Source organism: Saccopteryx bilineata, chromosome 1 (genome assembly GCF_036850765.1).
Source record: "Saccopteryx bilineata isolate mSacBil1 chromosome 1, mSacBil1_pri_phased_curated, whole genome shotgun sequence".
In the NCBI taxonomy this organism is placed as follows: Eukaryota; Metazoa; Chordata; class Mammalia; order Chiroptera; family Emballonuridae; genus Saccopteryx; species Saccopteryx bilineata.
The window spans coordinates 284,081,523-284,095,556 of NC_089490.1; the positions used below are offsets into that span (position 1 = coordinate 284,081,523).

The 14,034-nt window shown below is 39.7% G+C and overlaps 1 protein-coding gene across 1 annotated transcript in view; it reads right to left on the reverse strand.

The window, feature by feature from the left end:
- Window positions 1-13,538, reverse strand: part of MARCHF11 (membrane associated ring-CH-type finger 11) — a 115,331-nt gene extending 101,793 nt beyond the window's left edge. Inside the window, exons 1-2 of the mRNA XM_066253614.1 lie at window positions 12,948-13,538; window positions 11,594-11,749 (exon numbers count right to left, since the gene is read on the reverse strand). Coding sequence (XP_066109711.1) covers window positions 11,594-11,749; window positions 12,948-13,493 — 702 coding nt within the window. The 5' untranslated portion in view covers window positions 13,494-13,538. The remainder of the gene's footprint in view (window positions 1-11,593; window positions 11,750-12,947) is intronic.
- Between the last annotated feature and the right edge of the window lie 496 nt (window positions 13,539-14,034).

Consider the following 14,034-nt stretch of genomic DNA (forward strand, 5'->3'; position numbering starts at 1 on the left):
CCCCTTCATGACAGAGCCCCATTTAGGAAAGTAATGACTCCAGGGTCCTCAAGAAGTTAATTAAAGTTCTATAAAGACTTTACAAATACATCCAAAAGCTGTACCTCGGAATGTTTGCCAAGATGAACCTACCAGGTGCCAACTTCCTCTCTAATTCAGAACTGTCAGTGATGAATCGTAGGGTGTTAAGAATATAGATAAAAGTGAAAACTACTCTAAAGTCATTCTCCTTCCCAGGAGATACTCTCATCATTCTCATTGCTATGAGAAGTCCTGCTGCTGACAGCACAGTCTAAGTTTTGAAAGGATAAGCAGTAAGAAGGCTAATAAAAATGTTAGTAGATAGTAAAAATGGCCAGGGGTTTAATATCTATAAGGTATATGGCCTACGAGCAAGTCTCAATTCCTTCCCAGGCAAATCCCTTCCTAGTCCTTTCCTCTGGTGCTCTGAGTAACAAAGGAGAGGAAGGGAAGTCTGATGGACACCACTGTTCAGGACTCTGGCCTGGTCACCTGCGTGTACCCCTTTGTGCTTACTGCCCATGAATCACTGGGGCTTCCCCGCCTCCAACCAAGGTGTAAACAAACAATGGGTGCCTGAGCACACTGTAGGGGTGCCTGGCCACATACAAAAGCATCTCTTAACTCCAGCAAAACTCACAGGGAGGGACATCTGGAGAGTAAATATGCTCCCATGTGCTGAGACCATTATATTTCATTACACCTGATTTTTAAAATACTGATTCATTCATTATTTACAGTAACAAATTTAGCCAGAAACTGAGAAGGGCTCTTCCAGCAAAAGGAAATAAAAATCCTTTCTTTTTTTAAGGGATAAAGAATGAAATGAAAAGAGGAGTCATGAGTTAACAAGACTATCACCTGTTAAGAAAACAAACAAATCAAGACTTCAAAGCTGCCCAAATCCAAAAGTGGATTACAAATAATAGCTGATACCAACCAAAGAAGACCTAGAAATAACACAACTGAAAACAGGAGGCAGAAAACACCAAGCCTAGACTCAAGCAACTCTACAAATAAAACACCATTATGAGAAGACAAAGGAGTGCAACCCAAATGAAACCACAAGAGACACCCTTGAGAGATGAGCTGAGTGGAAATAATCAAACTTCCAGATGCGGAGTTCAAAATAATGATTGTAAGGATGCTTAGGGATCTTAGAACAACAATGGAGGGGCAGTTTGAAAACCTAAATAAAGAAATAGCAAGTATAAAAAAGGATATTGAAATATTAAAAAAGAATCAGTCAGAGATGACAAATACAATATCAGAAATGAAGACCACAATGGAAGGAATTAAAAACAGGATGGATACAGCAGAGGATCGAATCAGCGAGTTGGAGGACAACTGGAATGAAGGCATGAAAGCAGAGAAGAAAAGAGAAAAGAGACTCAAAAAGTCAGAGGAAACACTTAGAGAGCTCTGTGACAACATGAAGAGAAATAACATCCGCATCATAGGGGTTCCTGAAGAAGAAGAAAAAGAACACGGGATAGAGACTTTGTTCAATCATATCATAACTGAAAACTTCCCTAAATTAATGCAAGAGAAACTCTTACAAGTCCAAGAAGCACAGAGAACTCCATTAAAGAGAAACCCAAAGAAACCTACACCAAGACACATCATAATTAAAATACCAAAGCTAAGCGATAAAGAGAAAATATTAAAAGCTGCAAGAGAAAAAAAGTTATCACCTACAAAGGAGCCCCCATAAGGATGACATCCGACTTCTCAACAGAAACACTTGAGGCCAGAAGGGAATGGCAAGAAATATTCAAAGTAATGCAGAACAAGAACCTACAACCAAGACTACTTTATCCAGCAAGGCTATCGTTTAAAATCGAAGGAGAAATAAAAAGCTTCCCAGACAAAAAACAACTCAAGGAATTCATTACAACCAAACCAACACTGCAAGAAATGTTAAGGGGCCTGTTGTAAACAGATCAAAGTTGGAAAAGAATATAGAAAAAAAAAGGAATACACCTTTAAAGAAGAAAATGGCAACAAACAACTACATATCAATAATAACCTTAAATGTAAATGGATTAAATGATCCAATCAAAAGACATAGGGTAGTTGCGTGGATAAGAAAACAGGACCCATACATATGTTGTCTACAAGAGACACACCTTAGAACAAAAGACACACATAGATTGAAGGTAAAAGGATGGAAAAAAACATTTCATGCAAACGGAAATGAAAAAAAAGCTGGGGTAGCAATACTTATATCAGACAAATTGGACTTTAAAACAAAGGATATAGTTAGAGATAAAGAAGGCCACTACATAATGATAAAGGGAGTAATCCAACAGGAAGATATAACTATTATAAATATCTATGCACCTAATATAGGAGCACCCAAATATATAAAACAGACTTTGATGGATTTAAAGGGCGAGATCAACAGCAATACTATAATAGTAGGGGATTTCAATACCCCACTAACATCACTAGATAGATCCTCAAGAAAGAAAATTAACAAAGAAATAGCAGACTTATTGGAAACACTAGATCAACTCGATTTAATAGATATCTTCAGATCCTTTCACCCTAACGCAGCAGAATATACATTCTTTTCAAGCGCTCATGGTACATTCTCTAGGATAGACCATATGTTAGGGCACAAAAGTGCTCTCAACAAATTTAAGAAGACTGAAATCATATCAAGCACCTTCTCCGATCACAACGGCATGAAACTAGAAATGAATCACAGCAGAAAAGCTCAAAAATTCTCAAACACATGGAAACTAAATAGCAGGGTGCTAAATAACGAATGGATTAAGAATGAGATCAAAGAAGAAATAAAGAAATTCCTAGAAACGAATGACAATGAGCATACAACAACTCAAAATTTATGGGACACAGCAAAAGTAGTGCTGAGAGGGAAGTTCATAGCACTACAGGCACACTTTCAGAAGCTAGAAAAAGCTCAAATAAACAACTTAACCCTGCATCTAAAAGAATTAGAAAAAGAACAGCAAGTAAAGCCCAAATGTAGTAGAAGGAAGGAAATAATAAAGATCAGAGCAGAAATAAATGACATAGAGGCTAAAGAAACAATACAGAGGATCAATGAAACTAGGAGCTGGTTCTTTGAAAAGGTAAACAAGATTGATGAACCTTTAAGTAGACTCACCAAGAAAAAGAGAGAGAGGACTCAAATAAATAAAATTAGAAATGAGAGAGGAGAAATAACAACTGACACAACAGAAATACAAAATATTGTAAGAAAATACTATGAAGAACTGTATGCCACAAAACTAGACAACCTAGATGAAATGGACAAATTCCTTGAAACATACAATCTTCCAAAAATCAATCTGGAAGAATCAGAAAACCTAAACAGACCGATTACACCAAATGAGATCGAAACAGTTATCAAAAAACTCCCAACAAAGAAAAGTCCGGGGCCCGATGGCTTCACAACAGAATTCTACCAAATATTCAAAGAAGAACTAACTCCTATCCTTCTCAAACTATTTCAAAAAATTCAAGAGGAAGGAAGACTTCCAAGCTCCTTTTATGAGGCGAGCATAATTCTGATTCCAAAACCAGGCAAAGACAACACAAAGAAAGAAAATTATAGGCCAATATCTCTGATGAATATAGATGCTAAAATCCTCAACAAAATATTAGCAAACCAGATCCAACAATATATGGAAAAAATCATACACCATGATCAAGTGGGATTTATCCTGGGGAGGCAAGGCTGGTACAATATTCGCAAATCAATCAATGTGATTCATCACATAAACAAAAAGAAGGAGAAAAACCATATGATAATTTCAATAGATGCAGAAAAAGCATTTGATAAAATCCAGCACCCATTCATGATCAAAACTCTCAGCAAAGTGGGAATACAGGGAACATACCTCAACATGATAAAAGCCATCTATGAGAAACCCACAGCCAACATCATACTCAATGGGCAAAAATTAAAAGCAATACCCTTAAGATCAGAAACAAGGCAGGGGTGCCCCCTTTCACCACTCTTATTTAACATAGTCCTGGAAGTCCTAGCCACAGCAATCAGACAAGAAGAAGAAATAAAAGGCATTCAAGTTGGAAAAGAAGAAGTAAAACTATCATTATTTGCAGATGATATGATATTGTATATAGAAAATCCTAAAGTCTCAGTCAAAAAACTACTGGACCTGATAAATAAATTCAGCAAAGTGGCAGGATATAAAATCAATACTCAGAAATCAGAAGCATTTTTATACACCAACAATGAACAGTCAGAAAGAGAAATTAAGGAAACAATCCCCTTCACAATTACAACCAAAAAAATAAAGTACCTAGGAGTAAACTTATCCAAGGAGACTAAAGACTTGTACTCGGAAAATTACAAAGCATTGATAAAAGAAATCAAGGAAGATACAAACAAGTGGAAGCATATACCATGCTCATGGTTAGGAAGAATAAACATCATTAAAATGTCTATATTGCCCAAAGCAATCTATAAATTCAATGCAATACCAATTAAAATACCAATGACATACTTCAAAGATATAGAACACATATTCCAAAAATTTATATGGAACCAAAAGAGGACATGAATAGCCTCAGCAATCTTAAAAAAGAAGAATAAAGTGGGAGGTATCACACTTCCTGATATCAAGTTATACTACAAGGCCGTTGTACTCAAAACAGCCTGGTACTGGCATAAGAACAGGCATATAGATCAATGGAACAGAACAGAGAACCCAGAAATAAACCCACAGTTCTATGGACAACTGATATTTGACAAAGGAGGTAAGGAAATACAATGGAGTAAAGACAGCCTCTTTAACAAATGGTGTTGGGAAAATTGGACAGCTACCTGCAAAAAAATGAAACTAGATCACCAGCTTACACCACTCACAAAAATAAACTCAAAATGGATAAAAGACTTAAATGTAGGCCGTGAAACCATAAGCATCTTAGAAGAAAACATAGGCAGTAAGCTCTCCGACATCTCTCGGAGCAATATATTTGCTGATATTATCTCCACGGGGAAGTTAAATAAAAGACAGGATAAACAAATGGGACTATATCAAACTAAAAAGCTTTTGCACAGCTAAAGACAACAAGAACAGAATAAAAAGACAAACTACACAATGGGAGAATATATTTGACAATACGTCTGATAAGGGGTTAATAACCAAAATTTATAAAGAACTTGTAAAACTCAACACCAGGAAGACAAACAATCCAATCCAAAAATGGGCAAAAGAGATGAATAGACACTTCTCCAAAGAGGACATACAGATGGCCAATAGGCATATGAAAAAATGCTCAACATCACTAATCATTAGAGAAATGCTAATTAAAACCACAATGACATATCACCTCACACCAGTCAGAATGGCGCTTATCAACAAAACAACACAGAATAAGTGCTGGCGAGGATGTGGAGAAAAGGGAACCCTCCTGCACTGCTGGTGGGAATGCAGACTGGTGCAGCCACTGTGGAAAACAGTATGGAGATTCCTCAAAAATTTGAAAATCGAACTGCCTTTTGACCCAGCTATCCCACTTTTAGGAATATACCCCAAGGACACCATAGAACGGCTCGAAAAGGAGAAATGCACCCGCATGTTTGTGGCAGCATTGTTCACAATAGCGAAGATCTGGAAACAGCCCAAGTGTCCGGCAGAGGACGAGTGGATTAAAAAGCTTTGGTACATATATACTATGGAATACTACTCAGCCATAAGAAATGATGACATCGGATCATTTACAATAACATGGATGGACCTTGACAACATTATACGAAGTGAAATAAGTAAATCAGAAAAAAAAAAACTAAGATGAATCCATACATAGAAGGGACATAAAAATGAGACTCAGAGACATGAACAAGAATGTGATGGCAACAGGGGCGGGAGGTTGGGGGAGGGGGGAGGGGGTGAAGAAGGAGAGAGGGGTTAGGGGAGGGGAGGGGCACAAAGAAAACCAGATAGAAGATGACAGAAGACAATTTAACTTTGGGGGAGGGGTATACAGCACAATCAAATGTCAAAATAATCTAGAGATATTTTCTCTCAACATATGTACCCTGATTTATCAATGTCACTGCATTAAATTTAATAATAATAAAAAAAATGTAGATTGGAAAAAAAAAAAAGAAAAAAAAAAAAAGAAAAGAAAAGAGGAGTCATTAACTTCCCTTATTTGACATGAGACTAAAGAAAATAACAGGGACCTGTGAACATTATTGCCGTGAGCAACTGAAGGTCCCCATTTGTTTGAACAGGTAATAAGAATCAGAGCTGACATTCAAGTGTGCCAGGCACTATTCTAAGCACTTTCCATATATTCGTGTACTTAATACTCAAAATAATGTATAAATAAATGCCATCATCTTTTAAAGGCGAATTAACTGATACATCTTTTAAAGGTGAATTAACTGATACAAAGAGTTAAAGTAACTTGTCCAGGTAATCTAGCTGTTACCATCCAATCACATGGTATTTCTCTATGTTTAGGAAGTACAATTTGTTTCCTAGAGCAAGTTTAAAGTTTCCCATGTAATACTGTATCTAGTAAACGTTATCTCTTTGAGCATCTATATCTCTTGACAAAGTACTAAAAGCACTCACACACTTAGTGTAGCTTAATTAGTTTACAATGTCATTAACATATAAAAATATATTTGATCTTATGTTCTTACATTTCACAAATTTTACACCACACTATGAGATTCAAAACAGAATTGGCTATTACTCTTAAAATATCACTAATATATCATCTTGACTATGTTAATCAATAAAATACAATCCAGAAGTAGGTAGGAAGGTAAATTCATGTTAATTACTTCAAATATCTTAATTAACTTCTACTGCTAATGATATAGCAATTAAGGTTTAACTATGTTATACATCAGTTTTCTACGGAGTGATGTTGTTGAGCATCACAAAAATCCAATGAAATGGGGAGGGTTAGGCCCAAATGTTCAAAGATTTCTAATCTCATTGAGAACAACAAGTAAAAACTAAGTTTTTTAGACTTACTGAAGCATATTCCCCTCACACACACCTGTTTCCTGGCTAACTGCTCCTTTCCCTTCTATTCCCATGTTACCCTGCAGACCAGAAGGCACATTAAGGTAACAATCACTTCTGAAAGTACTTGAGGATATGCACCAAGCACCACAGATGGAGTCAATCTCCCGTTCCTTTTTTTAACCTTCTTTGTTTCTGAGCCTTGGGAGGCAAGTTACAGAGATGGCTACACTTTTTAAGAAGGGGTATAGTCCTTTTTTTTTTTTTCTCTTGAGTCTGAGCTGGTCCTGTAATTTGCTTTAAGGAAAAGAATACAGCAGACATGGAACTGTCATTCCCAAGGTTGAGCCTGTGACTTCCACTTTCTTGGAACCCAACCCAATATTGTGAGATATCCAAGTCACGTGAAAAGGAAACTGAGGCACCTACTAATTGACAGTCCCAACTGAACTTCCAGCCAAGAGCCAGCACCAAGAATGAGTCAGATAAGTAAGCCATCTTGAATGTGTCTCAGTCCAGTCAAACCTATGGATGATTACAGCTCCAGACTGAGGCCACCTGTGCATAAGAACCTCCCAGCCAACCTCAATCAATCCAGACTCTTAAGAGATAATAAATCATAGTTTTTAAACCACTAAGTGTTTGAGATGGTTTGTTATACAGCAACAGATAGTCCAAGCCTTTCTATAACACCTGAGACCAGGCTGAAACCAGTTCCTGCTTGACCCCAAAACATCAGGGCGCTACAATGGAGTTGAGAAAAACACTTTCCAATATAAAGCACGGTGGCTTAGACCATGGACATAGGAGCCAGTCTAAGTTTGAATCCTGATTTTGCCTTTCACTAGATATGTACCTAATAGAAGTTACTTCACTTTTCTGTGCTTCAGTTTTCTTTTGTGTAAAATAGATATAGCAATATTCCATTCCTCATAGGTTTATTATGAAGATTAAATATCAGTATTGGTATATGTAAAGCACTTAGACCAGTCCCTGACACAGAGTAAGAATTCAGAAAATATTCTCTTTTAATATTATTATTATTATTATTATTTATTCTGTTTTAGTTCTAAGAAACCACCATCTCAAAGCTATGTGAGAACCCTATACATAGGAGAAAGAAATGTAGAGTGTGAAGGTGAGGGCCACAACATACTTATTTGATCTTGGATCATGAGAAAATGATTATGCCAAGCCATAATCAACGTAATAAATGCTAAACCTAATTGGCCTCACACCAGCACAGGAGAAAACCAAAATTCAGAGTAAATGTTCAGTTTATGGGTCACTCAAAACAGAAATGTCAGGCAATTAGTCAAACTTTACCTCAGAATAAACTACTCCTATGCGTAAGGACCCACACTTTGGGAACCTTATAACTGATTGCTGTTCATTAAGAGTACTAAGCTTTACTTACATACAATGTAGTCTTGGAAAGCTGTTATTTGGAATGATCTAAGCTATCATCATCACACTCACATCAACTTTGTTTTTAAATATTTTCTAGACCCTGGTCGATTGGCTCAGTGGTAGAGCATTGGCCCCACATGTGGATGTCTCCACTTTGATTCCCAGTCAGGGCACACAAGAGAAGCAACCATCTGCTTCTCCACCCCTTCCCCTTCCCTCCCCCCTCTCTCTTTCTCTCTCTCTCCTTCCCTCTTCCCCTCCTGTAGCCATGGCTAGATTGATTAGAGCGCTGAGGATGGCTCCATGGATCCTCTGCTTCAGGCGTTAAAAATAGCTTACTTGTGAGCATGGCCCCAGATGGGCAGAGCATCAGCCCCAGATGGGGGTTGCCAGGTGGATCCCAGTTGGGACACATGCTGTATCTCTTATCTTCCCTACTCTTACTTGGAAAAGAAGGGGAAAAAAAGTATTTTCTAGTTTACTTCAATAAACAAATCAGGTTACATATCATGGTAGTATTTGCACAGGTCATAAAATTAACTTTAAATATTTAGTAATACTGGGTTAATTTATTGTTTTGGTTGTTTATTGTTTTGTTTTGACATTTTTGACCATAATATATACATACTTTGGGAAATTGCTTTTGTTAAAATAATTATTACATTTTTTCAATACAGCAAAACATAGAGGTAATCCATTTTATTATAGGATTAGAATTAGAAAATTGTATTTTGCCCCAGCACTTTATTCTATATTTTAAATTATATCAAGGACCCATATTTACTTATGTCTAAATCAATCATCCCAAATGAATTAATATACAGTAGCATAAATTTAAGGGGTTTTTGTTTGTTTTTGTGACAGAGACAGAGAGAGACAGAGAGAGGGACATATAGACACAGACAGAAAGGGAGAGAGATGAGAAGCCATCAATTCTTCACTGTAGCACCTTAATTGTTTATTGATTGCTTTTTCATATGTGTCTTGACCAGGGGACTACAGCAGAGTGAGTGCCCCCTTGCTCAAGCCAGCGACCTTGGGCTCAAGCCAGCAACCTTGGGCCTCAAGTCAGTGACCTTTTGGGCTCAAATCAGCGACCATAGGATCATATCTATGATCCCACACTCAAGCCAGTAACCCTGTGCTCAAGCTGGTGAGCTCACACTCAAGCCAAATAAGCCCACATTCAAGCCAGCAACCTCAGGGTTTCGAACCTGGATTCGCTGTGTCCCAGTCCGATGCTCCATCCACTGCACCACCACCTGGTCAGGCTAAGTTTATAATAAGTTTTTGAAATACTTGGTACTCTGTTTCAGCTCTTGAACAGCAGTTCTCATGGGACTTTTCACTAGTTCCCAAAGCTCTCCATTTGTCACTTCCACATATTTCTATTCAGAAAATTATTGTAGATTTGATTACACTTACTCATATCCTGGTTTTGGACATGGTTCCATCTGTTTTTCAAGACAATTGTGATGGATCCATAAATTTATACTCAAGGAGCTCAATCAATTAGAGGCTCTGGGAAAATGTGTCAGGTTCATGCCTATCTTCTGCATGACAGCATCACTAATCCACATTAGTTATTCTTCTTCTTTTCAAATTATTTATAAGCCTTAGGTTAGCTTAAGAAAATTGAAATTTTCATTTCATGCCTGATAATCGTGCCTTAAAAGGTGAATCTCAAAGACACAAATTAATTGCAAATCACATGATGCACAAATGAAAAACTCTAAAAGTTAAACTTTTTACAAGATTTTATTTATTCATTTTAGAGAGGAGATAGAGAGAAAGGAGGAGGAGCAGGAAAAATCAACTCCCATATGTGCCTTGACCAGGCAAGCCCAAGGTTTTGAACCTGTGGCCTCAGCATTCCAGGTCAAACCTTCAGTCACTGCGCCATCACAGGTAAGGCCAGAAATTAAATTATTAATGCCATCAGAATCCAGTTTCCAGATTTCTTCTGCAAATACTAACAATCCCACCTATTTTAAACTTCTCAATGCAAACTACATTTGGTATTTTAAATAGAAACAGGGAACACAGATTTTATAACTTTTTTTCCTCTCTCTCTCTCTCTCTCTTTAATTTATTGATTTCAGCAAGAGAAGAAGGAAAAGAGAGAGAGTGAGAGACAGGAACATCGATCGAGTTGTTCTTGTATGTGCCCTGACCAGGAATTGGACTGGCAACCTTTGAACTTCAGGATGATGTTCTAAACAACCAAGCTATCTGGACAGGGTTTTTTCTTTTCCTTCTGTTACCTCCTGTGGGCTTAGAACCTTACTCTTTTATGTCTGCTTAACTTCAGTTTCATGTCACTATCAGATCTGGTCAATTATACACTCTTCTGCTTTAGTTTAAGATGTCATCCTTACCATTTTGTATTTTACATCACATCAGTTTTTAAAAGGGCTGGATCAGTTTCAATATGACCAAAAAAAAAAAAAAAAAGCTTTTTTTTTTTCCAAAGGCATTTGGAGGTTTATGGGTTTATGGGTATTGTGTTATTATGTGATTAAACACAAAAAGTTTAAAAATATATAAAATTTCAGTAGTATTACTGTTGGGAATACTTCTGTGTCCACTATGTAGTTGCCCACAGCAAAGAATGTAAGTAATCAAAATTTAACTGTAAAAACTTGAAAAAGGCAATGAAAAAGAAAGCCTAGTAAAGTGAAAAAGTATTCAGATTAGAACTAAGTTCTAATCATTATTCTTTGAATAAGAGGACAACCAAAATTTCCAGACTAGTAAAGTTTTGCTTTACTTGCATTTGTTTTCCATAAATTGAGCTCATCCAGGGTTTCAATGCTTAAGTTAACAAAGTATTACTTAAATAAATTGTGAACATTTCTAGTTAATAAAGTTGATTTAATTTGAGTATAAGATTTTACCAACTTACCCTTTCAGAAACAAAGATGGGTATAATTTCATCAATAAATAATAAATTAATCAAGGAAACCATTTGAATAACATGTATTTTGAGTTTCTCAGATAAAAATGTTCCAAATTTCTCAAAACACATCTCTACAAATTCTAAATCTTGATTTTTACCATGATTCGCATAAAATGTTTTTATTTAGCATATGTAAATATCCCTGGAAATAACTAAACTCAAATGCTCTCATTTTTAGCAAAATTACTTCAGGAAAAAGAATGTCACAAGTATTTACCTGGCAAGGTTGTTTCATTTTAATGGCTATGACATGGTATCTGTAACAGCAGAGTTCACAGGTCCAGGAGCCCCTCTCACTGATCCACTTTAGCAGGCACAGCTGATGTGTATACCTAACTGACCCATCACATCGGCAGGGGTTCAACAGCTCCCCCTGTAAAGAAAACAGCTCAGTGTATTTTTGCTTGTCTCTCTATTTTTAAAAATCTAGCACTTGTTGTTGTTTTTTTTCTTTCAAAATCATTTACCCAGAAGGATTTCAACATCAAACTCTATCCTAGGAAATGAAATTAAATTTTTATAACTCTGATGGGAATGAAACTAAAGTCTTAAAACTATTTCAAGGATATTGCTTAGAGTTATGACATAAATGTTCTACCAACATACAAAATGTCTACGAGATGTAGCTCCTAATACTCTTGGGGGAAAGCTGTACTATTAAATCTCTTTAATAACTTTTAAGTGGATGGTCAGATGCATTTCCTCTGCAGTTATTCTTAATCGTTGCTAAAGAAGAAATGCATGGCATCCCAGAAAGTAGCTTGCAATAGCATTACGCTTTTATTTTTTTCTAAATGTAGCATCATAAATATTGACTTAGGGCACTATATTCCTGAAAGCCTGCATATTATTATGCAATTTCCTTACTTTTAAAAATATTAAACCTAATGTTTTCTCAGACCACACATTTTGTAGGAGTGATATATTATCCTGTTGTCTCCATGTGTCCTCTCAAATAAGTTTGCATTCGCCTCTCATAGACTTTATATTTTAGAATTGTTTCTAAAAATATATAAAGTATATGGTTACCTAAATAGTGTTTCTTTCACAGGGACAGAGTACATTCCTATTTCTCTTATAAAAGTGTAACATGCTTGTCACACCACTGATATTAAGTCAACAAAATTTGCAACAAGGAAAGATATTGCCCTTTTGGTTTTGACATGACTCACCCGTTTGTATTCTGGCACGATCTGCCGATACATTTGTAGAAAAATACTACAGATTTGTTTCTATATATAAACAAAAATCCATTTAGTAAATAAAAGATACTTATGGCATTACCATTAAAGCACCTGAGGAATGTTTAACTTCAAAACAAATAGGGGAAAAAAGTGTAGCTCAAATAAAACGCTGTATTCGCCACCAGAACATTTTTATCTGCCTTCACAGGAATGGAAAGAAGAACACGGAGTAGACACCTCACGGTCAACCGACCAAACCAGACGCACAGCAATGCCAGGATAGGCAAGCGCTGTCCGTGGTCCTGAAAGATCGGCAGTCGCGAAAGAGCGCGGGACCATCCCCGCCCGTGCAACCGCCAGCGGCCCCGGGGTCCCGCCGGGCCTTACCTGCTCAGCGCCCTGGAAGCATATCTTGCAGATGGGCTGGTAGTGCTGGTGCTGATGCCCGGTGCGCTGGTCGCCGCTGCTGCTGCTGCGGCTGCTACACACCGAACGCGTCTCGGGCTGGTCACCGGCGCGCCGCCGCTCGCCCTCCCCGCCCGGGCCGGCCTCAGGCTCTCCGGGGTCACCCTTCTCCTCTGCCGCTTCGGAGACCGCCGCCTCCAGAAGGTGCCTAGGACCTTCCGCGGAGTCTCCAGCCGCTGACACTTCCTGGCCGGCGGGTGGCAGGGGCGGCGAGGGTAGCTCGTCCGTGCCCCTGCGCCGTGTGACCAGCCCCGCCGACAGTTCGTCCGGCCCCGCGGAGCGCTCGGGGGACACGGGCGGCGCGGGCAGCGGAGGCAGGTAGCGCAGGGGCGCGGGGACCGAGGTCCGCTCTCCCGGCGGTAGCGGTGGTGGCGGCGGCGGTAGCGGCGGCGGCGACGGGGGTGGCTCGGCGTCCCCGCACTCCACCCCGCGGCGACGACTGCCGCTGTGGCCGCCCTCAAAGCTCATGGTGGTGCTGCCGCCGCCCTCCCGGCAGCCCGCTCGGAGGGCCGGGCTGGGGCTGCAGCCGGAGAGAGGACGGAGGGGGAAGGGAGGAACGAGGGAGGGACAGGGAGGAGGGCTGGGGCTAGGGACTGGGGCTCCGGGGGCCGGGGGGCGGGACCGGGAGGGACGTGGAGGGCCCGGCGATGGCTGCAGAAGCTGCTGTTCCGCGGAGCCGCCGGCTCGGCTCTGACGGAGGCAGCGCGGAATTCGGCTGCGCGAGCGAGCCGCGGGGGGCGGGGGAGACTGGGGAGCGGAGGAGGGAGGAGCAGCGGAGAGGCGGGGGGACCGGGAGGCGGTATATGGAGGGAGCTGGCGCGGGGCTTGTAAAGAGAAGCGGAGGGGGTGTTCCGGATGGAGGTGCGGTGCGCGGAGCACCGGCTGGAATTCGGGGCGGGGATCTCTCAGCCGCAGCCACCGATCCCACCCCGGGGCCCCTCACGTCGGTGCCCGGGCGGTTTACCCCTCTCCAAGGCGCGCGGCACTGCGGCTCTCCAGAGCGCGGAGG